The following is a 15,615-nucleotide window of genomic DNA, read 5'->3' on the forward strand; positions in this document are numbered from 1 at the left end:
ATAGCACGTGACCCCTTTTAGCACAACTTAGGACCCTCTAGTCTTGCTGTATTAAAGCTTTACCCTATTGTGTGTCTCATATCTCTTAATAAAAAGCAGTCAGATGAGGTCATCAGTACATCATCCTGGGGGAGGGGTGTCTACAATCCACTGCTGATACATGCCATCATAAATCACTTGCGACCTAAGTTCGACAAGCTGTGTTAGGGTAGGGATTCTGGCTGGCAACAGTTTAGTGGTTGTAGAGCATAGACAAATCAATGACTTTTTCCTTATTTTTAGTTAACTTTAGCAGATCCTTTTATCCACGGCTGCAAAGGGGAAAGAAAAAAAATTGATAGCAGTGGCAACATTTGAGAAATCTTACTATATGTACAGGATAGCACTACTGTCACCTCAAGGAAGCCCACTGTCAAAAAAAAAGAAATAAAAGCACATGCTCAGGGGAAAAAATGTCAGAAGAGATGACCTGCCAAGGAAACAGATGAGACGTGTTTCCATAACAGCACTTTATTCCAGATGAAAACAATGTTTTTCAGAATTTGAGCAGAACATCCACAACATGCACAAGTTAAAGCTCCTCCACTAGGGAGGAAAAAAAAAATCTAGATTCCAGTTCAAGTTTTATTTATATATAAAAATATATTATAGAACAAAAGCATCAATACAATTTCCACCTATATAAAAATTACAAATAGCTTCATAAAAGCATTTTAAATTACATGTATGCTATATTTAAATGTATACATACAGCTTTGCCACAATTGAAGGGTTTAGATTTTTCTGCTGCGTGGCAAAAGACTGCCAGTTTTCGAAGGATGCACAAGAGCACTAGTGTTATATTCAGAAAATGAATGTAACATTTGGCAGGCTTTGTGAGCTAGCTAGTGTCTGATAGGCAGCAGCTTCCAAATGACACCACAAGATCTTTAACCTTCATCTCTGCTAGGGTCTGGTCCATAAAACAAAATTCTGCTCTTTGTCACATGTCTGCAAATACAGAAAAGGTTGTCAGAATCTAGCTCAGGCATTATATGACCTCTCAGGCATTTAGTTTATATACACACAAAGCTGCTTAAACCAAGCCCTACAGTGATCAAGTTCTCTAAGAGATAATGGTACAGCTAATTACAGGCTCATTCATTCCCATTAGGTGCTTTGCATTTAACAAAAGGAGTGGACAGCCCATGATAGTAGCATTATTATGCTGTTGCACAGTCAGGAGTATACATAAATTTGTTTTTCTATAGGGACATATATTAAGCCAATCAGAGTGACTCCAGTATGTCTAATCCTTGCTAAAACCTCACACCTATTTGTCTGAATTAGAAATTCTGAAATAAAGTGAAAATGGCTACCAAGGAAAGGACCTTAAATTGTCCCTAGTGATGTGCATGACCAAACAGTCACTAAACCCTCTATTGCCTCAGGTACAAACCTAGACTGTGAGCCCTCCATGGAAATACCCAGTGTACCTGAATGTAACCCACCTTGAGCTACTACTGAAAAGGTATGAGCAAAATCCAAATAAAAGTATGGGTCAATTCTATAAAGGGTGCCAAAATTTAGGCACCAAGATGTAGTATAGTAAGCACCAATTTTATGCGCTAGCAAGGTCCTCCGATGGCCGGCATAGGCCCCGCCCATCCCGCGGACGTGCACAGCGGCCCCCCCTCCAAAATTGGCAACCCCCCCTCTACTACCCTCCCCTCCTCTTACCGGGGTCCCAGCCGCAGCGGCAGAACTGAAGGGCAAGGTAGTTCAGAGATTCTGCTGCCTTCCGTTGTGTTCGCTATGAGCTCTGTGCCCTGACTGTCTGGTCCCACCAGGGCACAGAGCTCATAGCGAAGACAACAGAAGGCAGCAGAATTTGCGAGCTACCTTGCCCCTCAGTTCTTGAGCCGGGACCCCGGTAAGAAGAAGGGAGGGTAGCAGATGGGGGCTAGCGATTTTGGAGGGGGGGCGACCGTGCACGTAGGGGGATGGGCGGGGCCTATGTCAGGGAGGGGAGTGCCATTGCGCTGGTGGAGGGTTGGCTGAGAGACCGATGGGAGTGGTTTGTCGTTTCTGGAGGGGGGTGACGTGCAGGGGCATCTGTGAGAGTAAGACAGGGGGGGGGTTGGATTTTGGAGGGGGGGGCGATGCGTAGGTACTGTATGGGAATGACAGCTGCACTGGGGAGTGGAGAGAGCTTGTGTTCATTATGACCTGCCCTCGACGTCATAACGTTGTGACGTGAGGGCGGGGCACAGATAGATGGTTACTAAAAGTGGTTACAGAGCTTCGAACTTACAAACCCTGAAGCCACAAAGTGAGCCTTAGAACGTTGAGGTTGCTTTTTATGTGCGGATGGGCATGGCTGAGGGCGGGTCTATGAGTGAGGGTGATAGCCTAGCCTACAAACAGTACAGGAGTTCAGTGCTTCACTGTCAGGGAGTGAGGTTCAGAACGTTTGAGGGGGGATTTGAGCTTCAGAACGTTTGAGGGGGAATTTTATTTATATAGATCTGGGTGCACAGATTCAGTTATAGAATGTTAGCGTAGATCAGTTTTTACATGCCAAGATTTAAGTTTACCCAATTATACCATGTCAAACAGCGGGTGTAAATGCATGTGCCTAAATGTAGCACTTTAGTGCACCTTCCACTGTGCCCTTTGCATTTATGCGCTATGCAAGTTGAGCGGTGTGCAGTGTGCATTGACATGTGTACAGTCGATGACGCCTATGACCGAGGGGAAGCAAGCTATGCTGTAGAACTGAAGCATGTTCTGCAGTGCCTGGGAGATCATGGAGAAAGTGATGTAGTCTGAGGAGGTGGGGATAAGGAAGACATCAAGGAACTGGGTGAGGCAAGAGGTGGGCTGGGTCAGGCCCATGTTCACAACTAGGAAAGACTGGAAGCTACTAGTGGACAGAAAGGTGAAGGAGGCAGTGACCTTCAGGTGGACAGGGATGAGATTGTTCCTATGGTTCCTGGCCTGTAGGAAGGGTTGTTGCTGGTAACACCAGTACCTATTGAGACTGCTGGTCAGTAAGGTCCAGGAAACGGGTATGGGCCTGAAAACTCTCCTGTAGGACCTCCCTTCTAAATTCTCATCCTCCACCATGGTGTCAGCCACCACTGCATTCAGTGCATTCATATCCCACCACCATAGGTGATCCCACTAACCCCAGACACCATTGTACACACCTCTACCTACCTAGTGAGAACCACAACCAGCACCAAACACCACCAGACACTCACTCTCCCATCACCAGCACACAGTCCATACACACACACAGCAGTAACAATCACTCACTTTTCCACCACCGACAAACAATGCACTGACACACAGCAATCCTCATGCCACACCCGCTAAGCACTGATTCTCCCAGCAGCAACCAACAGTTCTCACACACACACACATCAGCAGCACACAAGACAAACAGAGCAACAAGGATAGACAGAAGCCAAACAAATAAGGGGGTATAATGGGCTTGGGGAGAGTGAGAGTTGGGGGGAGAGGGGGAAGATACAGAGGAAGGGGTAAGTTGTGGCTGGGGTGGTTAGCAGGGTTGAGCAAGGAGCTGAGGAGGTGAGACAGAGGCGGCAAGTCAGGGAATGTAAGGGTGACAAGGTTCAGATTAGGGCAGACACAATAACACAGCACTCAGCAGCTCAACTTTCTCTCAAAACTAGCATTTCCTCCACTCTCCAACTCCACAAATTTGCAAATGGATCTAAAGACAGCTTTCCTCTTACCCTAGATGCTTTTATAATCAGGTCTAATTCTGTAAGTTTTTCTTCCCGCCACTGGGAAAACGTTTTTCTGTCTGTTATGGGCTGCAGCCATTCATTCTGTAGACCAGCAACGTCTCACCTCTAAAACACCCCCCCTCTGGAGATGTCCTGATCTAAATGTACTAGTGATTTGAACCATTTTTCTTTGATTTGATTATAAGCTTTGGATGTTTTTCAACAATAAATACGTCCATCTGCCTTGTGTGCTATTTTTTTGGACATTTTTCTCTTTTGAAAATGAGCCCTTAAGTGTCATGTGCACATGATAGTATTCTGTAACTTATTCATGCAATTGGCACCATGTTACAGAATGAGAGCACATGTGTGCACAAATTCTGCATGAATTTGTAGATATAAGTATGCAGAATATCTGTGCACGCTTTCAGTTCATACTAGTGCCTAAAATTGTGCATTCATGAATGCACCCCGTAGGCCCTGAACACTTTACTCAAGGGGTGATGTTTCCAGCCAGCAATGTGTATTGAAAACAAAATTGAAAGGGAACTCATTTTCCAGGTTTGAGAAAATTGTTTTTCTGGTTATAGCACATCTGTAGCATATGTGGTCTTTACTCCCAGCTATAGAAAATTACTATCATTTCTCTCATTCCTTATTTTATCTGCGATATGCTGTACCTTTCCTTCAAGATCTATCCTGCATTCCAGTGGCCAAAACTTGGCTGCCAGCCCATCACAGCATAACCTAGCAGGCAGGTCAGACAGAGAAGTTCCAGGCTATAATTTCACCTTCCTCCAAGTTTCCAGAAACAAGTTATTTGACCTCCCTGTGCTCACAACGATTCTTCCAAGAATCTTGGAAGCCCTGACCAAGAGATTATCCAACACCTGCCTTGGGCACCCCACAGCCAATCAGGTTTGTAGGATTTTACCACTTACATTGTGGATAATTGTATGCAAATTTCTGTCATGCATTTTAGGCAAGTTTTGGACCGTGATGGACCACTAGTGATTTGACAAAACAGCTGCACATCTGTAAGAAGTACAGTATACCAAATCTAATCCCCCCACCAATCCACATGATTATGGGATTTGCATACACTAGAAATTTTAAGATAAGTACTTTTCAGCCAGTCTGATGGCTGGGTTGAAAATCCCTTGCCTAGCTGAACTGTTTGGAAGCATGGGCATCCTGAGCCAGAAACATATCCTGTGCAACATGTCCCCTGGTGCTCTCATCCCCACCCATTGCATTGTGGCCAAGCAGATAAGGCGATGGACAGGGTGCACTTTTGGCATCCACCTCCCCTGTGTGGCCACACTGCCTGCACATAGCTCAATTTGGTCCTATTTGGAAAGAAAAATTGCCCTTCCATTACTAACAATGTCACCCTTCAGCAAGAGTGACTCACTAAAAGAAGAGGCAGTAGTTCCAAGAGGTTTGTTGTTGAAGTTTCAAACCCTTTCAGAGTGCCAATTTCTGTATAATGAGTCAAATGTAAAGAAAAAAAAAAGGCATGCACAAAGAAATCAAGAGCAGGAAAAATGCATCAGGGAGAACTCAGGAGAGTGTAGACTGAGCCCATGTGAAATGAGTTCTGGGCAATGCCATTCCAGGGCACTTTAAACACTTATAGCAGTGATGGCGAACCTATGGCACGCGTGCCAGAGAGGGTACACAGAGCCCTCTCCCTTGGCACGCGCACCGTCGCCATCACTGGTCCGCCCACACTCCCTCCCAGTTCGGCCTTCCTCCCGCCCTCCCTCCAACCCAACGAGCAACAGGCTGCCCGCCCGTCCTCCCTCCCTCCCAGCACCAGGAACCCCCCTCCTCCTAAAATTTAAAAAGCGTACCTCCGAGGAGGTACGCTTTTTAAAGTTTAGGATGAGGGGGGTTCCTGGTGCTGGGAGGGAGGGAGGAAGGCCTGCCTGATGGTGGGTGCTGGGTGGAAGGGAGGCCTGATGGTGAGTGCTGGGTGGGAGGGAAGCCTGATGTTGGGTGCTGGGTGGGAGGGAGGCCTGCCTGATGGTGGGTGCTGGGTGGGAGGGAGGGAGGGAGGCCTGCCTGATGGTGGGTGCTGGGTGGGAGGGAGGCCTTATGGTGAGTGCTGGGTGGGAGGGAAGCCTGATGGTGGGTGCTGGGTGAGAGGGAGGCCTGGTGTTGGGTGCTGGGTGGGAGGGAGGGCAGGGGGGAGAGGAGGGTGGCTGGAGGGGAGAGGAGGGTTTCTTGACATTTGTGGCTGGAGGGGAGAGGATGGTTGCTGGACATGGATGGAGGGCAAGAAATGAAGAAGAAAGGAGAAAAGTAAAGAAATCAACGGAAAGGAAGCCCTGGAAACGGAGTTAAGAGAACAGATAGAGAGCAGCAGAATCAGCGACTAGAACCAATATGGATAGAAAAACAAAATCACCAGACAACAAAGGTAGGAAAAATCATTTTATTTTCATTTTAGTGTTTGGAATATGTCGAATTGGAGAAATTACATCTGCTGTCTTATTTTGCACTGGGTATACTGGAGCTGTAACAGCTTAGAGAAATGATTTATAATGGAAGAAAATCATGTTATTTTTTTCTCCTATACTAGTATAATATTTTCAATGATGTCTGTTTATATGCGCCATGGCTGGTGTAAGGGGTGTGGCTATCATAGGGGTGGAGTCATATGTGGTGACCCGCCCATAATGAGTACCGGCACTTTGCGATAAATAATTCGATTTTGGGTTGCTGTTTGGCAACTCGGTCTCTAAAAGGTTCGCCATCACTGACTTATAGAAACCTTGGCAAATTTTGTGGATAGGTCCCCTTTTGTGTTTTCCAGATTTCCCACCCTTCCCCCGTTCAATCTGCCCTGTTGACACACCCTCCTCCCTCCAATTTAAGCCCCTCCTCAATTCAGATCTCATCTGCCTGTGGTTCTAGCAGCTCAGCACAGCTCCCATCAATCTCACAGGGTATTTTTTCCTTTAACAGCACACACACATAAAAAAGGAACCTTTGATTGCTCCACCAAAGTCTCTTGCTGACAAGTCAGGATGGCACTATCAGGCACACTACATTTAATGTGGTTAGACCAACATTTTGGAATGCAGTACATCAGACAAGACACTTATTTATTTATTTAGATTTTGCTCACACCTTTTTCAGTAGTAGCTCAAGGTGAGTTACATTCAGGTACACTGGACATTTCTCTGTCCCAGAAGGGCTCACAATCTAAGTTTGTACCTGAGGCAATGGAGGGTTAAGTGACTTGCCCAAGATCAGAAGGAGCAGCAGCGGGATTTGAACCGGCCACCTCTGGATTGCAAGACCGGTGCTCTAACCACTAGGCCCACTTAATTTATCCATTTTAAATACAGTGATAAACACACATCTGTTCCAAAATATACGGAACTTAGGATGTCAATTTTTAGCAGCTAGGCAGAGAGAATAGAGGCACTGGGGTCAATAAGACTTGGATACTGTGATTTTATATTCACTGTATTTTCATCCATATAATGCACGGGTTATATGCATTTTTATAAACTGCATCTCCCCCCCACACACACACATGCTATATGCATGAGTACACTATGCAAAACATTTACATAGCTGATGCCTTTGGACTCCCTGGAGTCCTCTGTGCACCAGCGTCTCCTCCTCCTTGGGCTTCCTCCTATCGCTCTCTCTTTCCCCATCTTTGCAGGGGCAACAGGGTAGACATCTGTTCCAGAAAGCAATACCCTCCAGATCAGCTTGCAATTCAAGAACTCTCTTTATATAGAAAATGTATACATATCCATATAATACTCAAAAGCCCCCTTTGTATACAGAATGAAATTGCAACAGGCAGCCTCTAGGAGATTACTTTGGAAGGCAAATTTGGTGCACAGATTTGGATACAGAGATGCAGAACTTTCTTGAACTGGCTGTAAACTGTTTTCAATGATCATTTTGATTGGGTGCATTAGAAGCAGCCTCGCCCTGCATGGGCTATTTGTGTCCTGCAGACTCTCACTAAGATATTCATGCCAGGGTGTGTCCACTTACTTGCTAATGTTCTGTCAAGATCGGCAATAAAGTCTTCCAGCTCCTTTGTGTCTCCAAGCTTTGCTGTAAACATGCGATATAAAAAATAGTGTGAAAAACCCCCTGAAAACTTCATCATCCTTAAACAAACAAAAACAAACCACAACTAGCCTAAGCAGCTATATTACTGACCCAAAACCATCTTTCATTTCATTATAGTTTGCAAAACCTCTATTTCATGAGTCATCAGTTCAAGATAAACAAAAAAATTACATTTAAAACCTAAAATGTGTGTGGTATTGCTTGAGATGCCAGTTTGAGAGACCTACATCAGATCTGTGACCTGTCTTGCTTGAATGCATCACTTCATCAGCTCCTATAAAAGAGTCATGGCCAGCAGGGCTGATGTTAATGCCCTGAACTCCTTTTCACAGCCCCCCCCCCCCCCAAGTCTGCCTGAAGCTTAAAGAGGAAGAGCCTTGCAGGCAGGCTTGGGGGACCTTTCCTCAGTTTTTACCATAGGCCATATCATGCAGGGTAGGATTAACCCCGAGGTGAGCTCTAAACATAGTAACATAGTAGATGACAGCAGAAAAAGACCTGTACGGTCCATCCAGTCTGCCCAACAAGACAACTCATATGTGCTACTTTTTGTGTATACCCTACTTTGATTTGTATCTGTGCTCTTCAGGGCACAGACCGTATAAGTCTGCCCAGCACTATCCCCGCCTCCCAACCACCGGCTCTGGCACAGACCATATAAGTCTGCCCAGCACTATCCCCGCCTCCCAACCACTTGCCCCTCCTCCCCAATTGTAATATGAATTTAGTTTAAAATACTAAAAAAAAAACCTTATTACTGGAGAGAGAGAGAGAGAGAGAGAGAGAGAGAGAGAGAAAGAGAAAGAAATATAGGTGTTTGTGGAGCTCTAAACTCTCTCTCTATTCTCCAAACCACATTGGCTTCCGATCAAAGCTAGAATCATATTTAAAGCCTGCATATTCATCTACAAAATAATCCATGGTTTAGCACCCAAGTACATGTTGGATTCGATTGATCTTCCAGCCCGTAATGCATCCGTAAGATCAAGAGAATCTCTCATGCTTCACTACCCTAGCTATAAAAACATCAAATTCAAGTCTATATTATGCAGAGATTTTTTACATCTAGGTACCAAATAGTGGAATTATATACCAGGTAAAATTAAATGTATTGCTACTTACTTAACATTTTGCCTTTCTCTTAAAAGAATTTCTGAATTAAGTTGTACAGATTACTGAATTTTGAAAATTGTTATAAACTTAATCAGTCCGTTAACTTAACTATTTTTTGCTAGACACTACATATTTGTATGAATCTTATTGTAAGCCATATAGAACTTAATAACTGGAATTCAGATTACATGGGATATAAGTACCCATAAATAAAACAAAAAACAAACACATAGCCAGCTCCCTCTTATAAGACAAAACTGAGCCAACCTGTCTGGAGATTGGAACTCGGCCAGGGGGGTAGGAGGGGGAGAAGGTATATATATAGTTATTGCAAGTTATCATGCAATGTACTGAAGAGCTCCAGTAAAATTAAAACAAAAATAGAGGCCGAAGTCTGTACTTCAAAATAGTAACAAGAAGCAGATCCATGTCTGTTTACATATGTTTATAGAATTAAAAAAAAAAATTGTACAAAATGTATTTGCTTTGTTACTATTCTTCTGAAGAGCACCAGTGCATTTTTGGCACAAAAAGGTTTAAAATGCGATATTAAAAAAATGCCCACTAACAGGGCTCCACATAGGCCCACCTGCAAAAGAAAGCCAGCAGGAGAAGGTAGTAGGCAAGAATTAATGTCTGGTATGGTTTTATTAACCACTCAGGGCATTCATTGATGGGTGGGAGTATGCATTTTAAATAAAAGTGCTGCTTACCAACTGCTGCAGATTGAAGACAATGCCTTGGTGGTGGGCAGAACAGACCAGTGGGCCTGGTACCTGTCACTCTTCTATCTGCCAACAGTTGAGTTACCAAAACAAAACTGCTTTGGCAGCCATTGTATTGCACCTCTGAGGGCGCCCCTCCTAAACACTTTAGCATCTAGGCATATGCCTATGCCTTAATCCTGCCCTGCCGTCATGTCTAACACCAGCCCTGATGACTAGAAGGAAGCACACCACCCACTGACTGGTTCTGTACCAAAAGGGGAATAGTTGATTACACATAGAAAAGTTTCTGAAGTTTGCATGACTCATCTAAGGTCAATATTTGCCACCATTATATTGGATTTTAGCAGGTTCCTTACAAATTCACTTGAACCTCTGAGAATCAGCCTGGTTCAGTGTCAAATTACATCCCAATGAATGTTGCCCAGCTGACTCAGACCATCCATATCACATCTATTTATTATTTATTTGGATTTTGCTCACACCTTTTTCAGTAGTAGCTCAAGGTGAGCTACATTCAGATACATTGGATATTTCTCTGTCCCAGGAGGGCTCACAATCTAGTCATTTTACCATCAGCTTTAGAATGAGTTTGTGCCAAACACATGGCTGCTCACAGGAGAACTTGTTCAAAACTTTTTACCCATAAGATTAGTACAATACAGCATTTTAGGGGTAGGATCCGGGCCTTAAATCAAGCCCCTTCCTGCCCATCTACAGATGACACAGACAGTTGATGGAATTTGAATTGCAGCAGCTTCTCCTGCCACAAACCTGGCACCTTTCTTCCAGAAAAGGCCACACAGTTCATTAAGCAGCAGCTCCCTGAACTACATGGCGCTCTGGAAATAGCGCTGCAGGTTCAAAACAGCTGCTGATCAGTCAACTGTGTGGCAGTAACTGGAGGGAGAGATGTGCTAGCTCCAAGGCAGCATATGTAGTTTGGGCAGGCTTGTTTGCTTGTAGCTTTATAGACTAGAAGCTGCTCCTATGCTCAGGTGAGTCCAAGATAAAAACAAAATCACTTCATTGTCTGGTTACTGTTATAGTCAGTCATAGTGCTATTCTAATGAGAAGGTCTCCTTCACGGTACAATACTGTATATGGTATGGCACATCAGTTAGGTGTGGGGATGGGGAAAAAGAAGTGATGGGCTGATGCTCAAAACCTAATGTGCTACTGGCAATTATTACTGCCAGTGTTTGAGAGCGCAGAATGCTCAGAGGGCTCTAGCACAGGAGACAATGTGCACACCAAAGATTAACACAAATAGCATGCAAATATAGTCAAATGGATGTTAATGAGGTCATTTCTTATTCCCTTCCAATGCTCAGAGGAACAGCGCACAAAATAAAGCCTCCCTTACCACAGAAAACCTAACGCCAGCTCGGAGAACACATTGGGGTGTTAAAGAGAAGATTTCCCCATGATTTTTTCTTTAAAAAGTTACCTTTTAAAATTTTAGTTTGAAAGCAGAAGGAAGCCTGTGCAACCCTCAAGCAGGGCGGGCATTAGGGGGTGGTAAACAGGGCAGTTGCCCTGGGCCCTCAAACTTGCCTCAAGCTGAAGACCAGCTTTGGGGCTCCCTCCCCAGTTTCTGTCCTGGACCCCTGAATGTCTAACACCAGCCCTGCCTGAAAGTGAAAGCACACATTGGTGTTTTTCTGTGCTTAAATATGTTTTTAAGTTATATTTAAATTTATATTGCTAACAGCATTTCACAATGTAGCTTCTGCCCCCCCCCCCCCCACCCTGTGCCTTCTTACTTAGCATACAAGTATCTAATGAGAACATTAGTATGCAATATACCTGTTTAGCATATGACAGCATTACCTAACCAGTGCATTATCACATGCTTTCAGTACATCATTCCCACCCTCTCAGTATGCAGTAACTTACCACCATCACTACATTCCAGAACTGCTTTTCAGTTTCATGTTTTGTCTCCACAAATTGCTTGAACTATAGTTTTCAACTAATAAGTTGTGTTGTATTGTTCACTCAACTAGTATGTTACTGCATTGCATGCTGTAATTATATTGTAAAGTTCTGAGCCTTGCTTGGCAAGAGTGGGATATAAAATTTTTAATTTTATTGGAGCGACAAATTGTTAAGAGTGGCATATAAAGCATACTATATTTTGTAAACTTGAGAAATGAAAACATAACAATATTGTTGAGTCTCAAAGGAGGAGAAGAAGCTTGCCTGTCAATAAGGCCGGTATTGGGGGAGGGGAGGAGGTGCAAAGAAGGCAATTGCCCTGGGCCCCTATACCTTTGGGGTGGAGGGGGCAAACCTGCCTAAAATAGAAAAATTAAGCCCACAATCTTTTTGGGGCAGCCTTCCAAAACTGCTGCCCTGGGGTCTAGCATTTCTAGTATCAGCCCTGCCTGTTAAAATAAGACAAATACCTTAAAAAAAAAAAGGGATTTATACATACTTAGACATTCCTGCCAGCATTCAAATTCTGCCTACCAAGACATAACACAGCAATTTGCACTATAAAGTAGTATGCACTCACAAATGGTACAAACAAAAAAACCCCCAAAATGTTAGTAGTGTTAAATTACACATTAAATCAGTACATTTGAGCATGGGAAATGTACCAGAAGGTATGTAGAACTGTTACTTATATTTATAAGGAGTAACATATGCATACTTGTGTTGCAACCTGCTCCCAGTGCAACTATCTGTATGGGCAGTAGCAATCTGCCTGCAGTGCCCTTTAAGAAGTCTCAAAGTGTTTTACGGGAGAGATGTAAGCCTTTTACTCTAGATAGCAAGCAGAAAACAGGACATGGCGTAGTTGGGCAAACAAGCTGAGCTGCCACACCATCCTCCAATCCCCCTAGCTGCCTGCAGCCTCTCCGAGAAAGCAGCACAAATGCTGCTTTAGACCTGCCCCCAAAAGCCTTTATTTCTCTTTCAACTTCCTGTTCCCACGTAGGCAGAAAGCTATAGGAGAAAGAAGGGCTTCCGGGGCAGGTCTAAAGCAGCGTGCGTGCTGCTTTCGCTGAGGCTGCCGGCGGCTTGAGTGATTAGAAGACTGGGAGGAGGCGATACAGGGCACCACTGGAAGACTCTGGTGCTGTGGAGGTGGTAGCGGGTGGGGGGAGGCTCGGAGATTGAGAGAGACAGGGGTGGGAAGGATTAAAAAAAAGAGACAGGGGGTGAGTAAGAGAGAGAGATGGAGAAGGAGCAGAAGATGGATGGGACGAGGGGGTGTGGGGGAGAGAAATGGAACAGAAGATAGATGGGACTAGGGGGGTGGAGGGGAAAGGGAACAGCAAAGAAGATGAATGAGACTTGGTGGGGGAGCGAGAGGGAGCAGAAGATGGATGCAAAAAGGGGTGTGGGGGGGGGGAGAGGAACAGAGCAGAAGATGAGTGGGACTTCTTGGTGACTGAATGGGAAAGGAAGACAACAAACAAAAAAAGAAATGGAAAAGCTAGCCTGGAAAATAATTTAGAAGACTGACACATGGAAAGTGGAAGAGAGTGGAATCAGCCCAATCAGAAAAATAAAAGTGCTCAGACAACAAAGGTAGAAAAGAAAAAAATTATTTTTATTTAATATTTTTTAAAGATTGAGATGTGCCTGCTTTGTGAAATGTACATCTATTTATTTTATTTTTGTAATTTGCAGAGTACAGGAGAAAAAAAAACACATTTCTGTTTCTCTCTTACCAGTATTGCCCTGCTTTTAGAGTCTGACTTTCTGGCTTCATATTCAGTGTTCTAGGCTTGTGTGTGTGTGTTTTGAAAACTATAATGAATATGTATGTATGCAAATGAATATGCTAATGTACTATACCACACCCTTTGCCCCTCCCCCCGTATTAAACTGTCAAACCATGCCCATGAACCAGGAATAGGATTCATAACTGCTTTTCCCACTAGGTGGAAGGGAGCCCAAGTAGAAGACCTCTTTCCCCAGCTGGGCCTGGGAACACTGACAGTACCCTTGCCCTTAAGAGCTTGAGGGGAGGGGGGAAGAGGTGGTGGGTGGATCTCTGCACCTCTGCAATGGGCAGCAGCAACTGGCCAGCACTGCCAACCTAAGTTATTTATTTGTATTTATTTTACATTTGTACCCCGCGCTTTCCCACTAATGGCAGGAGAGGTGTTGGCAGGAGGTGAGGAGGACAAGCAGGCTGGCAGGAGTGGGACCTTACTGTCTGGCCTGCAGCAAAAGCAAGCCAGTGAGAGATATGTACTAGTTAACTGACATATCAAATCAGGTTGCGAGTAACTACGCTGGTACCAGTGGCAGATGTGGGAAGTCTAACCTCCTGCCTCCCATAATCAGCAATTTTGATTTTATATAAATTATTTCTATTCCACATAATCTATAAAAAGTGGGTTAAAAATCAAAAGATTCATAAACTGAAAACCCAACCCAAGTGTTAAAAAAAAAAAAAAGTAAACACAAAAACCTCTATCGTCTTAAAACTCTGTAAGAGACTTGCTTAAATAAAATTAGCTTACAATCGCCTAAGGGGAGATTCCATAAGGTAGGATCTGCAATCCAAAACATCCAAGAGCTCTCTTCTAAATAGGCTTGGATAGAAGGAAGGAACATTCAATCAATATTTATTCTAAGATTTCAAAGAATGAACTGGCTGATTGCTTCTTGTTTGAAAATCTATGTTCAATGGGGCAGCATTACTAAGTCATGAAGAGCTTAAAATTGTACCCATCAAGCAATAGGTAGCCAATGCAATAGCTGAAAAGACCACGTAATATGTAAGCTTGAAGTACTGCCGAGTCCAAAAATGACAGCTTTAGCTGCAAGAATACACAGTCTGCTATTTTTCTTTCTTCAGAAGACCTCACAGTTGTAGAGCAGAACAGGCCCTTTTTTTTGCCATTACACGAGAGAGTTTTGTCTATAATACCCTCTCACCCTCGGGTTGTGACATATAATGAGCAGAACAGGCCCTACCATCTGATCATCTTTCTGTGCAGCCAAGTATGTTCAAGTTCTTTAGCTGCCTTCATATCTACATTTATCATGGTTATACAACAAGTAAGGTACAATGTGCCCAAATAAGCTCAGTTACAACATCTATTACAAAATGATAGAAGCTAGACTGGTCCTAATACAGCTAGTCAGTGCATTTTTTCTAGCAAAAAAGGTGCCGGTACTCAAATGCCAGGTCACCCTTCAGGGGTGGGGTGATCACTGAGGGACCCACCCCACAATAGCTAAGCCCCCTGCAACCAGTCTCAGAATCTATGACAAGGCAGAATTGGTGTGTAGAGCCTGAGCTCTTCCATTAAAATATGAGGACCATGGGTTAATTTTAGCAGACAATGGAAAAGATGCTGGTACTCAGTACCCCCAAGTACCCCCTCAAAAAAAAGCCCTGCAGCTAGTAGAACATCCATCTAATGATTGCCATTAACCTGCATAGTTTGCAGAGCTGAATTCACACATTTCAACTATTTTTATTTAGGTTATAGCAATGAACCCTTTTTCTAGAACTGCCATACACCCATTAACATGGGAATAAGCAGTTTACAAATAAGGACCAAAGACTCTGCCCTTCATTCAAAGATCTGACACATGCAAAATAATCAAGTGTATACTGCTACCTCGGGAGTAGAAAATCTGGCCACCACTTTACCTGCATGAAACTAAGAAGGGAGCGGAAGAGAGTATTACTATACCCAGACCGAGGAGAAACCTTTGGCAGTTAAGTACTCTCATCAGAGCACAAAGCTAGCTAGTCCTGTGATGAGCAAAACGTACCTTTTGGAGGCACTGCCACTGAACATGGCAGCGTTGGTGTACACATGGTTGGGGAGTTCAGTTTTTCATCGCTGAAGCTAAAACTGTTCCTATAAAGGGAGTCTGCACCTGGAACGAAGAACAAGTTCATGTTTGAAAAATAACTAGTATTTTACACAATTATTAAAAAAAAAAAA

The 15,615-nt window shown here is 43.8% G+C and overlaps 1 protein-coding gene across 1 annotated transcript in view; it reads right to left on the reverse strand.

Moving 5' to 3' along the window:
* Window positions 1–501: 501 nt before the first annotated feature.
* RGCC (regulator of cell cycle) overlaps window positions 502–15,615 on the reverse strand; it is a 29,963-nt gene continuing 14,849 nt past the window's right edge. The window contains exons 3-5 of the mRNA XM_030199433.1: window positions 15,440–15,547; window positions 7,767–7,829; window positions 502–990 (exon numbers count right to left, since the gene is read on the reverse strand). Coding sequence (XP_030055293.1) covers window positions 983–990; window positions 7,767–7,829; window positions 15,440–15,547 — 179 coding nt within the window. The 3' untranslated portion in view covers window positions 502–982. The remainder of the gene's footprint in view (window positions 991–7,766; window positions 7,830–15,439; window positions 15,548–15,615) is intronic.

This window comes from Microcaecilia unicolor, chromosome 4 (genome assembly GCF_901765095.1).
Source record: "Microcaecilia unicolor chromosome 4, aMicUni1.1, whole genome shotgun sequence".
In the NCBI taxonomy this organism is placed as follows: domain Eukaryota; kingdom Metazoa; phylum Chordata; class Amphibia; order Gymnophiona; family Siphonopidae; genus Microcaecilia; species Microcaecilia unicolor.